Consider the following 16,623-nt stretch of genomic DNA (forward strand, 5'->3'; position numbering starts at 1 on the left):
CCTCCACCGTGCGTAGGACCCAGCGGTCTGATGTTATACGTGACCAAGCACAGTAAAAATGGGTCAGGCGGTCCCTGAAACACAGGGGGGGATCCGGAATAGAGGTTGGTACACTGTCCTCGATCGCAGCTTCAAAACCCTTGTTTGTTTCCCGGCTGCGGTTTGTTTTGGCCCTGATTTTGGCCTTGGTTAGGCGTGTTGTTGCGTCTGCGCCTGTTATCCCTGCCCCTCCTGCGGTACGGTTCCTGTCTAGGACGAGGGTGGTACTGCCTCTGCAGAGGTTGGGGCTTGAAGGGCTTCCTCTGCGTCACTGGGGTGTGCATCCCCAACGACTTGAGGGTAGCTCGAGAGTCCTTGAGGCTATGTAGTCTGGCGTCCGTTTGGTCCGAAAACAAGCTTGAACCCTCGAACGGAAGGTCTTGGAGGGTGTTTTGCACCTCTGGGGGAAGGCCGGAAGCCTGCAGCCATGCCGAGCATCTCATTACCACTCCTGACGCGATTGTCCTAGCAGCTGCGTCAGCGGAGTCAAGTGAGGCCTGTAAGGAGGTTTTGGCTACCGCCTTCCCTTCATCTAGTATGGCAGCAAACTCGGGTTGCGAGCCCTGAGGCAAGGCTTCCTTGAACTTGGACACCGATGCCCAGGAGTTGAAATTGTGCCTGTTCAGGATCGCTTGTTGGTTCGCGATCCGCAGCTGGAGGCCTCCGGACGAGTAGACCTTTCTCCCAAATAAGTCCAAGCGTTTTGCCTCCTTGGCCTTGGGGGCCGGGGCCTGTTGGCCATGTCGCTCCCGTTCGTTGACCGCAGAGACGACCAGCGAACATGGGGTTGGATGGGAGAATAGGAAATCAAACCCCTTGGATGGGGCGAAGTATTTCCTCTCTACGCCCTTTGCGGTAGGCGCCGTGGAGGCTGGTGTTTGCCATACAGTCTTATAATTAGATTGGACCGTTTTTATGAGCAGGAGCGCGATCCTGGAGGGGCCCTCCGGGCTTAGAATGTCGACCATAGGGTCTTCCTGCTCGACAGTTTCCTCTGCCTGCAACCCCAAATTGAGGGCTACTCGGCGGAGCAGGTCCTGGTGTGCCCGATGGTCAATCGGGGGAGGACCGGACACTGTTGTGCCCGCCACGGCTTCGTCTGGTGAGGAGGAGGAGGTCATGGCCTTTTGTGCGTCCTCTTCCTCCTGCAACTACTCATCAGCAGGGTGCTCCTCCGGAGTGCGTTCCCTGACGTGGGCCTGGGACGGTGCCGGGCTCGGTGCAGAGTCAGCCCTTTCCCTTTCTGGCGGCCTGGAGACCGTGGCCTCTTTGCGGGAGGGTGGGCGCCACCGTGGGGAGCGGGACCGGTGTCCTGAGGGGCCCGATCTCGAGGTCCTGGACGGGGGGCCTTGTTGGTGGTAGGCCCAAGGGGTCCAGAATGGCCATTGCCCTGGGTGGCCCCACTGTGGTTGCCAAGAGGCTTCGTGCTCCCTACTGCCCTGTGCTCTGTGGGCATATTTGCTGGAATGGCCCGAGTCCACCTCCGAAACTATGGACGGTGATCTAGAGGGCCACGGCGGTGCCGTGGGGCGGTGCCGGTCCAGGGTCGGAGAGCAGTGCCTTCGTGACCGGGACCGGGAGTAGCGCCGTGCTGACCTGGACCTGGATCGGTACCGGTGGCCCCGGGACCGGGAACGGCTGCGGGAGGACGGTCTCAGGGATCGCGCAACCGAAACGTCCCGGTGCCTGCTCGAGCAGGGCTGCTGGGCCGGTGTCTCGCGCCTGTTGGGGCCCGACGGTTGTGCGGCCCGCTGCGCGGAAGGAAGCCGGGAGTCCACCGAGGCGGAGCTCGACCGGGATCGGCGCCGCGAATGGTGCCGAGATGGCGACTGTGATGGGCGCATCATCGCCGGCTTGCCTTTGGATGGCAGTCTCGGCGGAATGTCCTTAGCGCGGAGGGTGCCTTCAGCGGACAATTCAATGAGGTCCTTTGCTGCCTCAAATGTGTCCGGGGTGGAGGGCTGTTCCAACAGTTCCTCCAGCCCTTCCTCCTCACTCGACGCGCCTATCCCGGGGCTTGACGGGCCTTTCGGCGCCGGAGCCACTGGCACCCGGGATCTGTGCTGGGACCGCAACGGCCTTAGTAGCACTTGCGGTCTTCGCGGGTGCTACCCTCTTGTGCGGGGAGCGTCCTCGGGCCTTGGGTTGGCCCTTCGACTTAGCCGGCGAAGAGGACCGGTGCCGGAGGTGTTCCCTCCGAGTCGGTGCCGCAGGCTTAGGTTGCCCCGCCGGCGTCGGATCACGAACCGATGCCGGGGCACTCCGCACCGAGGTTGACGGTGCCGTTGAAGTGGAGGGCTGTAACGCCGACTCTATGAGCAGCTGCTTAAGGCGAAAGTCTCTCTCTTTCTTAGTCCTGGGCTTGAAAGCCTTACAGATCTTGCAGCGCTCCTTTTGGTGTGCTTCCCCCAGGCAACGGAGACACGAGTCCTGTGGATCGCTCAATGGCATAGGCTTGCGGCACGTGGCACAAGCCTTGAAGCCTTGGGCGTGCGGCATGCCCCGCCGCCCAGGGCCGGTGCCGGGGTTGGCCAAACACCTAACACAAAGAAGTTTAAGTCTTTGTAAAGAACTGATAACTGCTAGCTTAACACTAACTACTAACGACCTGATAACTGTAACACTAATTACTATGCTAAGGGACACTCTCAGATGAGAGACAGAGTTGTTCCAACATCGCCACGGACGGTAAGAAGGAACTGAGGGAGGGTCGGGCCGGCAGGGATATATATACGCTAGAGCGAGGCGCCGCTCTGGCGGGAGGGGAGACCCTGCAGGCCCGACGGGAGCCGCTGAGGGAAAAGTTTCCGACGTTCGTGCACGCGGCGCGCGCACACCTAATCTGTAATGGACGTGAACAATCACTCGAAGAAGAACCTGTGTTATGAGAAGGAGCAAACAACACGTCCTTATTTACTTTCTCCACACCAGTCATGATTTTATAGACCTCCATCATATCCCCCCCTTAGTCGTCTCTTTTCCAAGCTGAGAAGTCCCAGTCTTATTAATCTCTCCTCATAGGTCAGCCATTCCATACCCTTAATCATTTCTGTTGCCCTTTTCTGAACCTTTTCCATCTCCAATATCTCTTTTTTGAGATAGGGTGACCACATCTGCACGCAGTATTCAAGATGTGGGCGTACCATGGATTTATACAGAGGCAAGATGATATTTTCTGTCTTAATGCAGAACTGATGGGGAAGAAGAGGGGGCAGGAAGGGGGAGCTGCCGCAGCCAGACCTCATCACCCAGAGAGCGGGTATCCTTCACCCTGCCGGCACCCTGCACCGACAGGCCGGAGTGCTCTTTACCTCGGAGAACGGTGAGCTTAGCATGGACGGTGATCTCCCCGTGAGCATTCTGGGCGACGCACTCGTAGACATTCTCGTCCCTGGGAGTCCGGAGGGGCTGGATCCTCAGGACAGCACCTGCGCTCTCGTCAAATTCAATGGTCTGAGACAGAAAGGAAGACAGAGGGATTGAGTACAAGGCCCGGGACCTGGGCATGCTCAGTCTTGCCCACACAGGGGGCAGCTGCACACATGGGTCCGGCTACAGCAGCTCCCCCTTCCTGCCCTTTCTTCTCCCCCATCAGTTCTGCATTTTCCCCTCAGGACCTGCCTCAGTGCTGATGGAAGACAATAACAGTCTTTGCACTTGCTTCTGCAGGCTCTGCATCAAGACCTGTGATCCCAGGACTGAATCGCACCTGACCCCCCCCCCCCCCCCCCCCCGCCCGTTTCATTCAACGAAAGCCCCCCTGCTCAGCCGAAAGACCCGGAACACCAGTGAAACAGGAGCATGGGGAAGTGGAGACAGGGGCCGTAAAAACAAAATGAAAATTTCGAGCCCCCTCTTTACCCCATCTGCCCGAAGAGCAGACGACAGAATGTCCCTCCCAATCCACAGCCGGCTGGCAGGGTAGCGGTCCCGCTGTGGGTCAAGGCTAAGGGTGTCAAAATATGGCTACTGCCCTCTCCTGGCCCCGCCATACCCTCCTATTTAGATATTACAAATAAATTGGGTCTGGCCAGGTATGCCAGTAACGCTCACCCTGGGCTGTGGTAAACCTTAAAAAAAACCCAAAATAGGCGGGGATAGGGGAGGTGTATTTAAAGAGCTGGCTGAGATGGAGAAACGTCAGATTAAAAGGGCCAGTCCAGCTTGTGTTTCTTGGTGGAGAGGAAGAAGCAGCTTTATAACAGACACTTAAAAAGAAGCAACAAATTTGCCTAGTCTCCTCTCATTTTGCAAAAATCACACGGCTTAAGCCTCCCAGCTGTTAAAGGCTGAGAACTCACAACTCCCCCCCGCCCCACACACACACTTTTATTGACGTCTTAGGGCATTCATGTAACAAAGCTGCTTTATGTCTGCTTTGCTCTTTTATACTTACACACACAATAATGTCGACACGTCAATCAGCGATGTGACGACGACAGCATGTGTCGATGTACCTGAGCTAACTCTGATCTAGCTAGCTCCAGTAACAATAGCAGTGGAGCAGCAGCAGCATGGGCTAGTTGCTCAAATACATACCGAGAGTCCCAGGTGGGCTTGTAAAGACCATGCTGCCACGGCTAGATCAAAGCTAGCTCAGGTAGGTCTATATCTGCTGCAGTCACACCTCTGACTGCAGCCGCGTGGACACACGTAGTTCCAGGCTGTCTCTTACCTCAAATCTCTGCGAGTTCACTTTCTTCCCCTTCTTGTTCCAGGTGACCCGGGGCTTGGGATCCCCAGTTGCTTGGCATACAAAAGAAGCCACGCCTCCTGACACGCCGATTTGGTCCACTGGTTTTTTAATGAACTCAGGGGGACCTTTAAAAAACAAAACAAAAACAACAGTAGACAAGCCCTTATAAGTAGGGGTCATAGTTAATAAAAACCCACCGTTGCTTATACTATTATGGCTATCTTCCTCCGAGCATCCCAAACCAAATGAAGCCTCCCAATACCGCTGGCAGGGGAGTTTCATCAGCCCTGTTTTATATAGGGGGGAACCGAAGCACAAAGAGATTAAGACCCCCATCCTGCAATCAAATACTTGTGCTTATGCAGAGTTTTGTTGACTTCAAAGGGAGTCCGCACAGATGCAAGAGTCCAGCCAGGCGGATCCAATGATGGGATCAGGGGCGAAAGTCACTAGCAGAGCTGGGGAGTTACCATGGAGCCTGTCAAACACTAGTTTCCAAGGACACACCTTCCTTGGTGCTGCCCGGCCCCTCAGTTCCCAAAGGGGGCACCTGTTTCTTTGTTCCATGGCTGCATTACTCTCTTTCTGGTGACTTAGAAGACAGAACTCAAATGTCCCGTGAAACTTTACACCAACCCGTTGGCGTATCTCTATATACAATGCTATAACTGGGGGGACACAGAGCCCCTGGAATAGGGGTGCACCCAGAGCCTCTGGCATAGGGGGAGAACGGAGGATGCTGGCATGGGAGAGGGGGCACACAGAGGTGAATAAAGAGAACCTAGGTGGGCATGGGGGAAAAGGGTGGGGGGAATAGGGGTGCACCCAGATCCCTTGGGCATGGGGGACACTGCTATGGAGGGAATGGGGGGCACACAGAGCCCTTGCCATAGACACAATGTAGGACAATGGTATGGGGAGGGAGGAGGACATGGCACGTGGCAGGAGAAATGGGGGGGGGGGGACACAGAGCCCCTGGCATCTGGGAGAGGGTGGGGGTGAGGTGCAGGGAGTCCCTGAAAAAAGAGGGAGATGGGAGGGTGGAGGGATGCAAGGAGCCCCTGGTGTGTGCAACATGTTTAGCCTACAGAAGCTAGGAAGCGTGTGACCCATTTTTGTGTCTGTGCGCGTGTGTTTCTCACACACACACACACACACACACACACACGTACGTACCCCGCACATTGGAAAAGTGATCTGACAATGTAGAGCAACAAACCAAATTCATCACCACTTGAAACAATCAAATTGTCAAAACTGAGTGCACAGCCAGAGTTGGCGGACTGCTCCTGCAGCTTTCCCCCCCGCAAGAGACTCTGCAGGCTTTTAAACCCAAAACCAGGGGATCTGCGCAGCTCAGAGAGGAATCCAAAAGCTCCTCAAACGCCTCTCACACCCAGCTGCTCAGAGATGCAGGGATCCCTGAACGGGGTGTGTGTGTGTGTGTGTGTGTGTGTGTGTGTGTGTGTGTGAGGTGAGGAACCACACTCACAGCTGCGGGCTGGGTTTTATCCAGCAGGGACCTGACACTCCAACCTTCAGCAACTCCTTCGCTAGCCAGTGACTCCCCTCGGAGCCTGACAGCCTTCAAGAGCACCTCTGGAGGAAGAGGGAGAGGGCAAGACTGGGCAAACATTACAAGCAAGGAAAGAGTCAAGGGGCTTCTGGCAGGAGGAGGGGTAGACGAGGAGGAGTCTATCTAGAACAGTGGTTCTCAACCTATTAATCATTGTGGACTGCAGTGTTATCTGGGCCGCAGGTTGAAAACCACAGCACCCCCCCACACACCGCTATGCCCAGCCCAACCCTGGATCCTGCTGCAGGGGGCCGGGCAACAGCCCCGGCCCTGGACCCCACTGCCCTTTAGCACATAGCTGGGCTGCACGTTGAGAGCCACTGATCTAGAATCTCCCAAAGAGGCCTTCCTTCCATGTCCGTTCCAGCTCTAACCTGCTCTCCCAGCACAGTTTCCTCTAGTCTAGTTAGTTTAAAATTGACTGAAATATTTAAATCACAAGGCCACAGCTGTGTTCAAATAAAATCACTCAGATCATAAAGTTGCCGTCTGTTATTCTTGTGGAAGTAGACCACACGACTGTGAAATGTGCATATTTATATGTACATATTCAGGGTCTATAAAACAAGATGCAGACAGCCTACAAAATTATATATATATATATATATATATATATATATATATATATATATATATATATATATATATATATATATATATATATATATATATATATATATATATATAAAATTAAAAAGAGAGACAGCTTCAGAAGAGGGTGAATGGGAGCCCAGGAGAAGTCCCCAGTGAATTGCAGTGATCCAATGTGAAGAGGAAGTGCCCTCTTTTCCTTCCCAGCTCCGTCTCCTTGCTGGGCAACTGGTATATAAATAAAAGTGTGTGTGATGGAATCAAGTGTTTGTTTCCATGCTGGAGGTAAATACAATTTGTTGGAGCTGTTTATGTCCTGCTGAATGCTGTGTGCACAAGCATTAGATTTATAAATATCTAAATCTATATTTAGAGAGGTCACAGAGTTGCTTTTGCACTGTTACAGCTCAAGGTTGTCAGAAAGTCCTGTTGGAAACTCCTGCATTCAAGAATTTGTCATTTGCTTGTAAAAATCTGCTCTGGGCTAAAACTTAAATGCACAATCTCTGCCCAAGGCCTTATCTCTCCCCCGTCCCCCTTGCCTCCTGCGTTAAAATCTGAAAAGTCCACACAGGTCAATTTTTGAGCTGTACCAGCACAGCTGAAAAGGTCAAGGGCTTCTTAAAGACATCAAAGTTACACACTAGTCTTAGAATCAGATTCTTTACCAAAATTAAAAATCTAGCCTGTGACTAATCGTCCATAATATTGACTATTATTTTAGAAGGCAAGGTGATCTATCAGAGCAAACTACTGGGAGCTAGGACTCTCCGGTTCTACTTCTGGCTCTGGGAAGGGAGTATAATCTAATGGTTACAGCAAGAGAACTGAGAACCTGGACTCCTAGGCTCTATTTCTGGCTCCATCATTGAATCATTGTATGCTCATGGGCAAATTGCTTAATCTGTGGCACGGTTACCCCCATCTGTAATCTGGGAACAATAGTTACCTGCCTTGCATGGCGGCTGTGCTGCTAAATTGCATATAAAGCATTCCCTACAAATGGAAAGAACTACAAACCATTAAGCTGGCAAATGAGAGTTAAGGGGGGTGGAGAGAAAATCAATTCAAGAGGAGTTACTGTTTCTAAAACTCTGGGTCCCTCAGCTCCGGCATCTGCCTCTAATCTCTGGTAACCACAGCACCCACGCTGATTCCCACACTGGTCACATAGGTGCCACCCACCCCAATCAAGCGCATGAAAGTGTTCTCCCCTTGTCATATGAAGTAGAAATGAGGCTGCTACAGAATTCCCACATGCTACACCAGAATCCAGGGGCTTTGGTGCAGAATTCAGATCCCGCTTGCACCAGAATATGCAAGGTCTTGGTTAGAATCCCTGATATATTGTGTAAATGACTCTGGGAACCTTCATAACACACAGGTGCTATATGAAAGTAAAAAGATATTAGTACAAGCTACCAGAGGGTCTGTGTATTTCTTCTGACATGCCAGGTCTGTAGTTTCTTGATTTTTTTTTTTTTTGGTAGTCATTCTGAGACACTCATTTTTCCAGACATCACTGTTACATTCGAGGAGGTTTTATACCATTTCACCAATCCTCCCAGGTGGTTACAGATGAGTGGATGGAAACACAAAAGCTGTCCCCGCACTGACCTGGTCCTGGAAAGCCACAGCCTGTGCTCCTTGGGAGCAGGGCACGAGGGATTTTATTTTTTCCTCCGTTTGCTGATTTTAAAAAACCAGCTTTTTCTGGGAGAGCCTGAATCAAACAGGAGGGGAAGACGCTTGGATTCAAAGAACCTTCCTATGAGGAGAGGCTGCCTGTGGGGTTTGTTGCCCAAGAGATGAGGCTGCAAAGACACCCGCTGTGCACCTGTGATTTTTTTTTTTTTTGCACTGCTTAATGGAAAGCCCATCAACCTAAACAGAACCTTCCATTCCAATGAGGGCCCGCCCACCTCCTACTCACTTCCCAAAAGGAACAGCCAGGGGCAACCCTGACACACTGGATGTTGACAGCAGACAGCAACAAAACCTTTCTTTCCTGCTCTGATTGCGTTCAGGTGGAGGCAAGCAGCTTGCTTCCCCCCCCCTCTTTTGGAGCGGGATGCCATCCCTTTGACCCTGTCCCCACCCTGCCCCCTAGCATGTTCTGTTCTTACCTTACAACACCCAGGTGCCTGGCAAGGACATTCTTCCCATCATGGTGACTCTCTCTCTGTCTGGCTTGACCTGCTCTAGCACTTGTAAGTGGGCTCTTCAGGCCCCTGTTGAGAAGGGAGCTGAGCCACATGCAGCATCACCATTTTTGAGCCTGTGTCGGGGCCTTTAGGAAGAAACGGGTTTGGGATCTTCAGCTCATCTCTCAGGCACACGTGGGTTTAGGGGCATCTCACTGGAGAGGCATGACAAGATGTCACTTCTGGTGGCCTTCGAGAGTTAAATGACTCGACGGTGGGAGCACCACCAACTTCTCTCTCCTTGCCCAGTTCTTTCACGAGGAACCTTAAAGGAAAAGCTCTTAGCTCATCTTTTGCAAAGCCCTTGCAAGAACAAGCCACCTCCTTACGACACATGCAAGCTAAGAGAGTCTGAGGACCTTTGCAGCAAAGAGGAACTGCGGGGAGGCTATCTAATCCTGTAAATCCGAATACCCCACAAGAGGTGCACCATGGGGCATAGTAAGCGATGAACAGGAGAAGAGGACAGCCCAGTATATGCTTGTCTGAAACATCAGAAACTGAAGAAAGAGCAAGAGAGATTGAAAACTCAGAGGTGGTTTAATAAGGCAGGCAGGATTAACATATCTGAGCTGACATCTGAAGGAACAGAATGTAGTTGCTGACTCACTCCACCAATCTTGTCTTCCTCTTTCCTGTCAAATCTGGTCCCCAGATGGACCCAGCAGCCCTGTAGCTGGGATCTTCAAGGGGTAAAGAGGACAAGAGAAATATTTAGCCCAAGAATGCAGATTCTTTTGTTTATAAATATAATGGATGCAGAACATGCTTCCTCCACATCGTCTCACCAACATACTCCAGTCATGAGCTGGTGGGAAAATGCATCCAGGGTTGAGCGGGAAGTTTGGTTGCCTCTACTCTGCTGAGGGAGCAAACAAAAGTGCCAGCCTGCGATGAGGGTTTTCGGGGATGTTAGCATCTACCCTGCTCGCTAGGAATTGGACGGTAACCACCAACGCTGTTCATAAAGGTCACCAAACAGCTGTCAGAAGGTAATAGCCTTCGGTCACTACCAGCAGAGGCTGGATCTGAACCAGTGACTTAGAGCTGAAAAGCCTTAAGTTACACACCTCGTACCGATCGTCGTAGACAGTGCTACGTGGACAGGAGAGCTTCAACATAGCTGCCGCCTGTCGCGGAGGTGGATTGACTGCACTGACGGGAGAAGCTCTCCCATCAGAGGAGTAGCACCTTCACTACAATGCTACAGTAGCACAGCTTTTTAAATGTAGACCTGCCCCTCAGACAAAACTGAGTCTCAAAGAAAATCATTCCAACCTTCCAGATCAATTCTTTGACATACTCCTGGCTGACCTAGGCTAAAACTCTCTAGGTGCTAGATTATTTGAGACGAAGACAGTTTGGGAGATGTGTAGAGGGCTCGGGAGATAGAAAACAATGGCGCTTTCTCTCTCTCCTATCTATGCTATGCGACCAATATTCCACACCCTCCAGACCAGAACCTGCCCTACACTGAGGATGTTTGAGCGTACTGCCCCACTCCCCATGGAAACAGGACTGGCCAAAAGCTTTAAGGAGGAGCACAAGCTTTAAGGAGACCCATTATCTTCTTGCAACCGCCCTCTCAATGGAGGGGAAAGAAACACGTCCCCAGTCCACCACCACCTCAGGAGGGAGAGGAAAAACATGCCCTGATTTTATCCCCACCCTGGAGCAAACTATGCCCCCAAACCATCATGGATGCCTTGTATGGAGAGCCTTCTTTGGGGTGGGACGGGGCGGGGGGAGGGGAAATGGACATGGGACCTGATACTCTTTTCTGATAGTCGTCCGTCCCCCTTTCCTTCTCCTGGCAGAGAGGGTCCCCTCCACCCACCCAGCCCCCGGGTGCCGGCTGAGAATTGTCTCAAGGGCCCAGCCCAGGGAAAAGGCTGGAGCTGTCAGGAAAACAGAAGCAAAAGGAAGGTCTGGACTGCTCCGTCGCTATAGTAACCGGCCCACGTCTCTTCTCTTTACACAGGCCTGGCTTATTTCCTCTCCTCCTCAGGTGCAAAGCGGGGGGAGTGTGAATCTTTCTAGCGCCGCTGAGGGGAGGACGGTACCTCACCCTGCTGCCAGCTCCCCGCTCCTGGGGAAAACCCCTGACGGCATCAAGGGCTGCCCACAGAGAGAGAACAGCAGCACCACCAGCTTGAGGGCAGATTCCCCGGGCAGGCCCCTTGGCTGGCAAACGCGCTCCCCACATGTTGCTCCACCTTTCCCCTTACCCAGCTCCTCAGGGTGCCTTCCCTTCTGTCTCACTGCCCTGGTACTGGGCTGGCGAGGAGAGGCAAAGAGCAGCTGGGGAAGAGAGGAAGGGGGTAGCGCAGCCAACCACTCTAAGATGGTTGCCAGCAGGGAGATCGGGCCATGCTCTGTCTGAACCTAACAAGGGACTTTTCAAAACCCCCATCTCCCTGTTGTTGCTGTTTCCTGTCCCCACGGTTTTCTTATCTCTCCCCTAGCCCTGAGGTGAGGTGGGCAGCTCCAGCTGACTGTAGGCTGGAGAATTCATCTTTGCATCAAGCGTCAGCTCCCTCCATGCCCCTCCGCCTCCAGGAAAGTGCCACAATGGACAAGTCAAGACAAACAATTTATTCTTTCAGCCGTCCCCGGGGCAGAGAGCAACATGAGCCTGGCTGAAAGGGGCCCCTCGCCCACAGCAGCAAAAAAAAAAATCAGTTGAGACAAAAGAAAGCCAGTTACAAAATGTATATTTAAAAAGGTTTTGCTTCTACTTTCCAGGGCCCCCGGTCTCTGCAGTCAGCATTGTGATGGAGGCCCACGCGCCAATCATGCTGACCCAAGGAGTCTGCATGTGGGGACACCAGATTTCAACTCCTACCCATGCTGGTGAAAGAACACTCAATTATCCCCCAGCATGAAAAACTGAGAGAGAGAGAGAAACTAGACTGTATCTGAGACAGCCCGGGAAGAAAGCAAGAGCATAGGATGGAACAGACCTGCAGCCCGAGCAGCTAAGGCAGGGGTTCTCAGACTTTTGTACTGGTGACCCCTTTCACACAGCAAGCCCAGTGCGACCCCCCTTATACATTAAAAACACTTTTTTATATATTTAACACCATTATAAATCCTGGAGGCAAAGAAGGGTTTGGGGTGGTGGGTGACAGCCCGCGACCACCCCCCATATAATAACCTCGCGATCCCCTGAGGGGTCCCGACCCCCAGTTTGAGAATCCCTGAGCTAAGCCATCAAAAAAGTCTCCCCTCAACTGAGGTCCTTAAAATAACTTGGGGGTGGCCCTCACAGATCCCACTTCTCTGGACATTTTGCAATGGGTCAGCTGTGCCATTTGGATATTTCCTTCTCCATACAAAGTACTTGTCTCCACAAGAAAAATGGGTCAAGGTGAGGTCGGGGCGTGTTAACAAACGCCTATCTTCTTCCTACTGTGGAGACATTGAGCAGGTCAAGGTGTACGCTGGACTTCGCCTGCTCCAGGGGGGTAAAAGGTGCTGGAACGCTAGGGAAAAGATGGGTAAGGCACCGGACAGAGACTTGGGAAACCTGCATTCATTTCCTGGCTCTGTCACAGTCTCCCTTTCTCTCTCTCACTCTGTGCTTCCCAACTGTAAAATGAAAATAATAATCCTTCGTTTCTCCCACCCATTGTCTGCCTCGCCTGTTAGGCTCTAAGCTCTTTGAGACAGGGACTACCTCTCACAATCAGTCTGCCTAGAACCCAGCACAAGGGGGTCCTGATCTTGGCTACGCCCTCGTGCACAATCATGATGCAAAGAGGAACGAATAATAGTCCACTAGAATCACTAGAGCCAGCAAGGCAGGGACTCTCACCAAGGTCAAACAACTTCATGAAAACAGAAGGAAGTTCTGGCATCTCCGACCATGCCCTGTAATTCTAACGGGAGCATCTCCCTTGACAAGATGGTACTCTCTCACTGCAAGCGTGATAAAGAAGAGTTCACTCAGGAAGAGTTCACTCCAGACATCAGAGGAGTAAAAACATGCTCCTTTCCCTTTGTTCTTTTTGGGCTGAAACCTTCTGCTGATTTAGTGAAACTCTCTCTCCATTTTCACAGCTGCCAACAGTTTTATGATTAGAAAAGGAGCTTTCCTCTCCCCCTCCCCCCGTAACTAGATTGCCGTGCGGCAGCTTTAATCTCCACTTTTAACATGTCTCTCCGAGTTTGTGATCCAGGTGCCACTAAATATTGCATGGATGTTTGCTGACTTAGGCAACGGCACCCACACCCACAGCCTCTTTTGGGTGTGTGTGCTAGATACATACACCCAGTGCTTGAGGGAGAAAGGGCAGAGACAGAGCTGAAGCGCTAGGGCATAGAGACAGGGAGGGTAACGGATGGTGGGAGTGGGAGAGAGAAGAGAAGAACTATATGGGAAGGCAGACAGGAGTTGGGTAAAAACAAAGAGAGAAAAGAGAGCTAGAGAGGTAAAGGGTGAGGGTAGAGGATGACAAAGGAAAACAGGGGGCTTGTGGGGGAGAGACCAACAGGGAGAATTTAAAGGGACCAGGTAAGGGAACTGCATAGGGACAGCAAGGGAAGAGCCGAGAAAGAGAGCAGACAAAGGAGGGAAGCTAAGGAGAGGGTAACACAGGAGAGAGGAGCAGATTTAAGACAGATGGAGAGTGGGGGAAAGAGAGAATGTGACGTTCGAAAGGGAGACTGTTCAAAGCACCAGCGTACGGGAGCGGAGGTTGGGGTGCAGGCAAGAAAGCTGTATCCATAATTTACATTTCTCTACATGAGAGAAATGAGAACCGCAGACTGGAGCAAGGCTGGTGCAGGGGGGTGTCTCTATGGAGATGCTCAATGAGACTGAAAATACCCCTCAGAGAGCTCCTGCTGAGACTTGTGTTGCCTCGAAATCCACAGTTTTACTGACAGATCCTTTATTTTTTCAGGTCTGCTTCTCGGTGCCTCGCAAATAAAATTAAAATGAGAGCTTTCTGACAGAACAAACAAACAGGGAGTGAATTATATTCCATTTCCCCGTCAATACCTTCTCCCCAACCTAGTCGTCTTATCATCATAAAAAGTCCATTAGCAGTAATTGGGGAAGCAGCAGGATGCGGGGCCGCTATGTGGAACACAAGCAGGCTCGCTCACCAACTGGCCTTTTCTGGGAAGGCAGACAGGATAATTATAGTCTGCAGGCAGAGATTTCCTCTGACTGCCAGTGCTTCTTGGCTCCCTTCAGGGAGACGGGACTGGCAGGGCTGGGGGGAGAGAGAGAGAGCAGAGACATTTTGTTAGCGGTAACATCTTTCCCTTGCTATCCACTGGCAAGCCCAGGCAGCTGTTCCGCTTGCCCTTAGCCCAGCCCTCCTGGGCCGGTTAATTACTTTGGCTCACGCAGCCTCTGGCCTGTCCTTCCACAGGGAAATGTCATTTGAAGAGCTCCCTCCTCTCTCCTCCCCCTCCCCCCCCGCCTCCGTCCCCCACAGGTTTCCACAGATAATGACACAGCAGCGGGTCAGAGGAAGGGGTTTTTGCCCCCATACACAGAGCACGAGAGGAAGCAGGAAAAGACAGGCCAGTCAATAAATGTTTCTTGCCCCACCATGCCATGTGTTAGCCATTGCGGAGTCACCACAGGATCTGGCTACTGTCAGCCATGTCCATCCTCCCTGCCATGCTGTTCGCCCTGACCCCCCGTAGCAGGGCAGGGATTGCAGCACTAACTTTTGCCACGAGTTTACCTAGCACACTTTTGGGGGCTGTAATACATGTATTGCCACTGGGATAATCTTTGTAAGGCACTCAGACCTGATACTTCAGAAGTGGAAAGATAGGCCCGTGGTTTATGCACTGGACTGAGGACTCAGGAAAATTGGGTTCAGTTCCTTGCTCTGCCCCAGACTTTGGGTAAGTCTGTGCCTCAGTTGACCCACCTGCAAAATGGGGACAATAATCCTTCCTTGTTGTCTATTTAGAGAGCAAGCTTTTGGGCATGTGGCCATTGTACAGCACCTAGCACAGTGGGACTCCATCTCAGTCACGACCTCTCTGTACTACTGCCATGAAAATATTACTGCTGGTATGGTATAAAAAGGCTTAGATTGGATACATCTACGGGCCTGGAAGGGGTTCAACCTTCTTCTGAAACATCAAGTATCCGGCACGGACAGAGGCAGCATCCCAGCCTTGGGGAGCTGATGCCCAGATCCAGTATGGCCACTGGGCCTACGGATTATTATTTAGGTGGCATGGCTGGGCTCACAGGGATACAATTTTCATAACAAACACACACTCAGCACTCATATAACTTTATATCCATAGATCTCAGGAGGCTTAACAGGGCAGTGGATGTATAGTTATCCCATGCTACAGCCAGGAAAGATAATGCAAAGAGAAGGGACTGGCCCAAGTTCACACAGCAGATGGGTAAGGAAAGCCTGATGCTCCGCTCATGCCAGTGTAAATCCAGTGTAGCTCTATTTTATGCTGGTGTAAAACTGGTGTGAGGGGAAAATAGGTCCCAGGTCTCCAGTCTCCTGCCATGGTCCTCTACTCACCTGGACCACACTGCCTCCCCTTGTCCTCCCTCTCTAACAAAACATGATCCCTTCCAGCATGTCACCTTACAATCTAAATGGACAACACAGATTGGACCCAAATATACTGGACTAGCCAATGAAAATGGGCTAGTGACAGCATTTGTAATGATACGGTTAATGCTGATGGGACTGTAGTTTAAGGGTGTGACAGGGAGGTGGGGCACCTGACCCACGCTGATAAGAGGGGGAGTTCCAGGCTTAGGGGGCAGCATGGAAGAAAACATCAACGGTTGAGGAGGAGAGGGGCAGGATTAATATGGAGCGAATGGGGAGAAGCATTGTCTAGCGATAGAGAAACGGGAGTCAGATGACTTGGGTTCCAGTCTAGACCAGCCAGGTGACCTTGGCTAAGTCACTTCCCCTCACTGTGCCTCAGTTTCCCCTCCAACCCTCTGTTTTGTCTATTTTGATTGAGAGCTCTTCGGGGACCCTTCCCTGTCTCTTCCCTATGCTCATGTACAGCGCCTAGCACACTGGAGTCCCAGCCTCGGTTGGGGCCTCTATATGCTACAGTAAATACAAATAAATAAATAAAGGTATGGGAGCAAAGGAGTCAGTGCTGAAGTTGGCAGCTCTCTGGGCAGGAGCCTCACTCGTGCTCTCCTCGCTCTGCTCTTGAGGAGATTTGGAGACAGGCAGACAGGAAGCACCTTCTGGTGCCCAGCAGTCGAAGCGGATAAGCAATGCTGTCATGTAAGATGGCAGCCCTGGAGCCAAGCACCGAAGGGCCAGAGACCATGGGAGCACATGCTGCCGGAGCGGCGTGGCAACCCAGGGCCCCGTGGCGTGCAAGCGCTTTCAATCAGCTGTAACTACATCACATCCGATATTTGTCCACCAGCCCGGTAACAAGGCGTAACGAGCCAGAGCAGAGGGACAGCTAGGCACCAGAGGAGCTATCTGGCCACCTAATGAGGCCTCCTTGTCCATCACCGTCACAACGACTCTTGTGGT

General features: G+C 52.0%; 1 protein-coding gene across 1 annotated transcript in view; it reads right to left on the bottom strand.

Annotated features, from left to right (window-relative positions):
- The window catches only part of PTPRS (protein tyrosine phosphatase receptor type S), a 145,833-nt gene that overhangs the window by 115,511 nt on the left and 13,699 nt on the right, over nt 1-16,623 (bottom strand). Inside the window, exons 2-3 of the mRNA XM_065422130.1 lie at nt 4,715-4,860; nt 3,351-3,492 (exon numbers count right to left, since the gene is read on the bottom strand). Of these exons, the coding sequence (XP_065278202.1) occupies nt 3,351-3,492; nt 4,715-4,860 (288 nt within the window). The remainder of the gene's footprint in view (nt 1-3,350; nt 3,493-4,714; nt 4,861-16,623) is intronic.

Source organism: Emys orbicularis, chromosome 24 (assembly GCF_028017835.1).
Source record: "Emys orbicularis isolate rEmyOrb1 chromosome 24, rEmyOrb1.hap1, whole genome shotgun sequence".
NCBI classification, from domain to species: Eukaryota; Metazoa; Chordata; order Testudines; family Emydidae; genus Emys; species Emys orbicularis.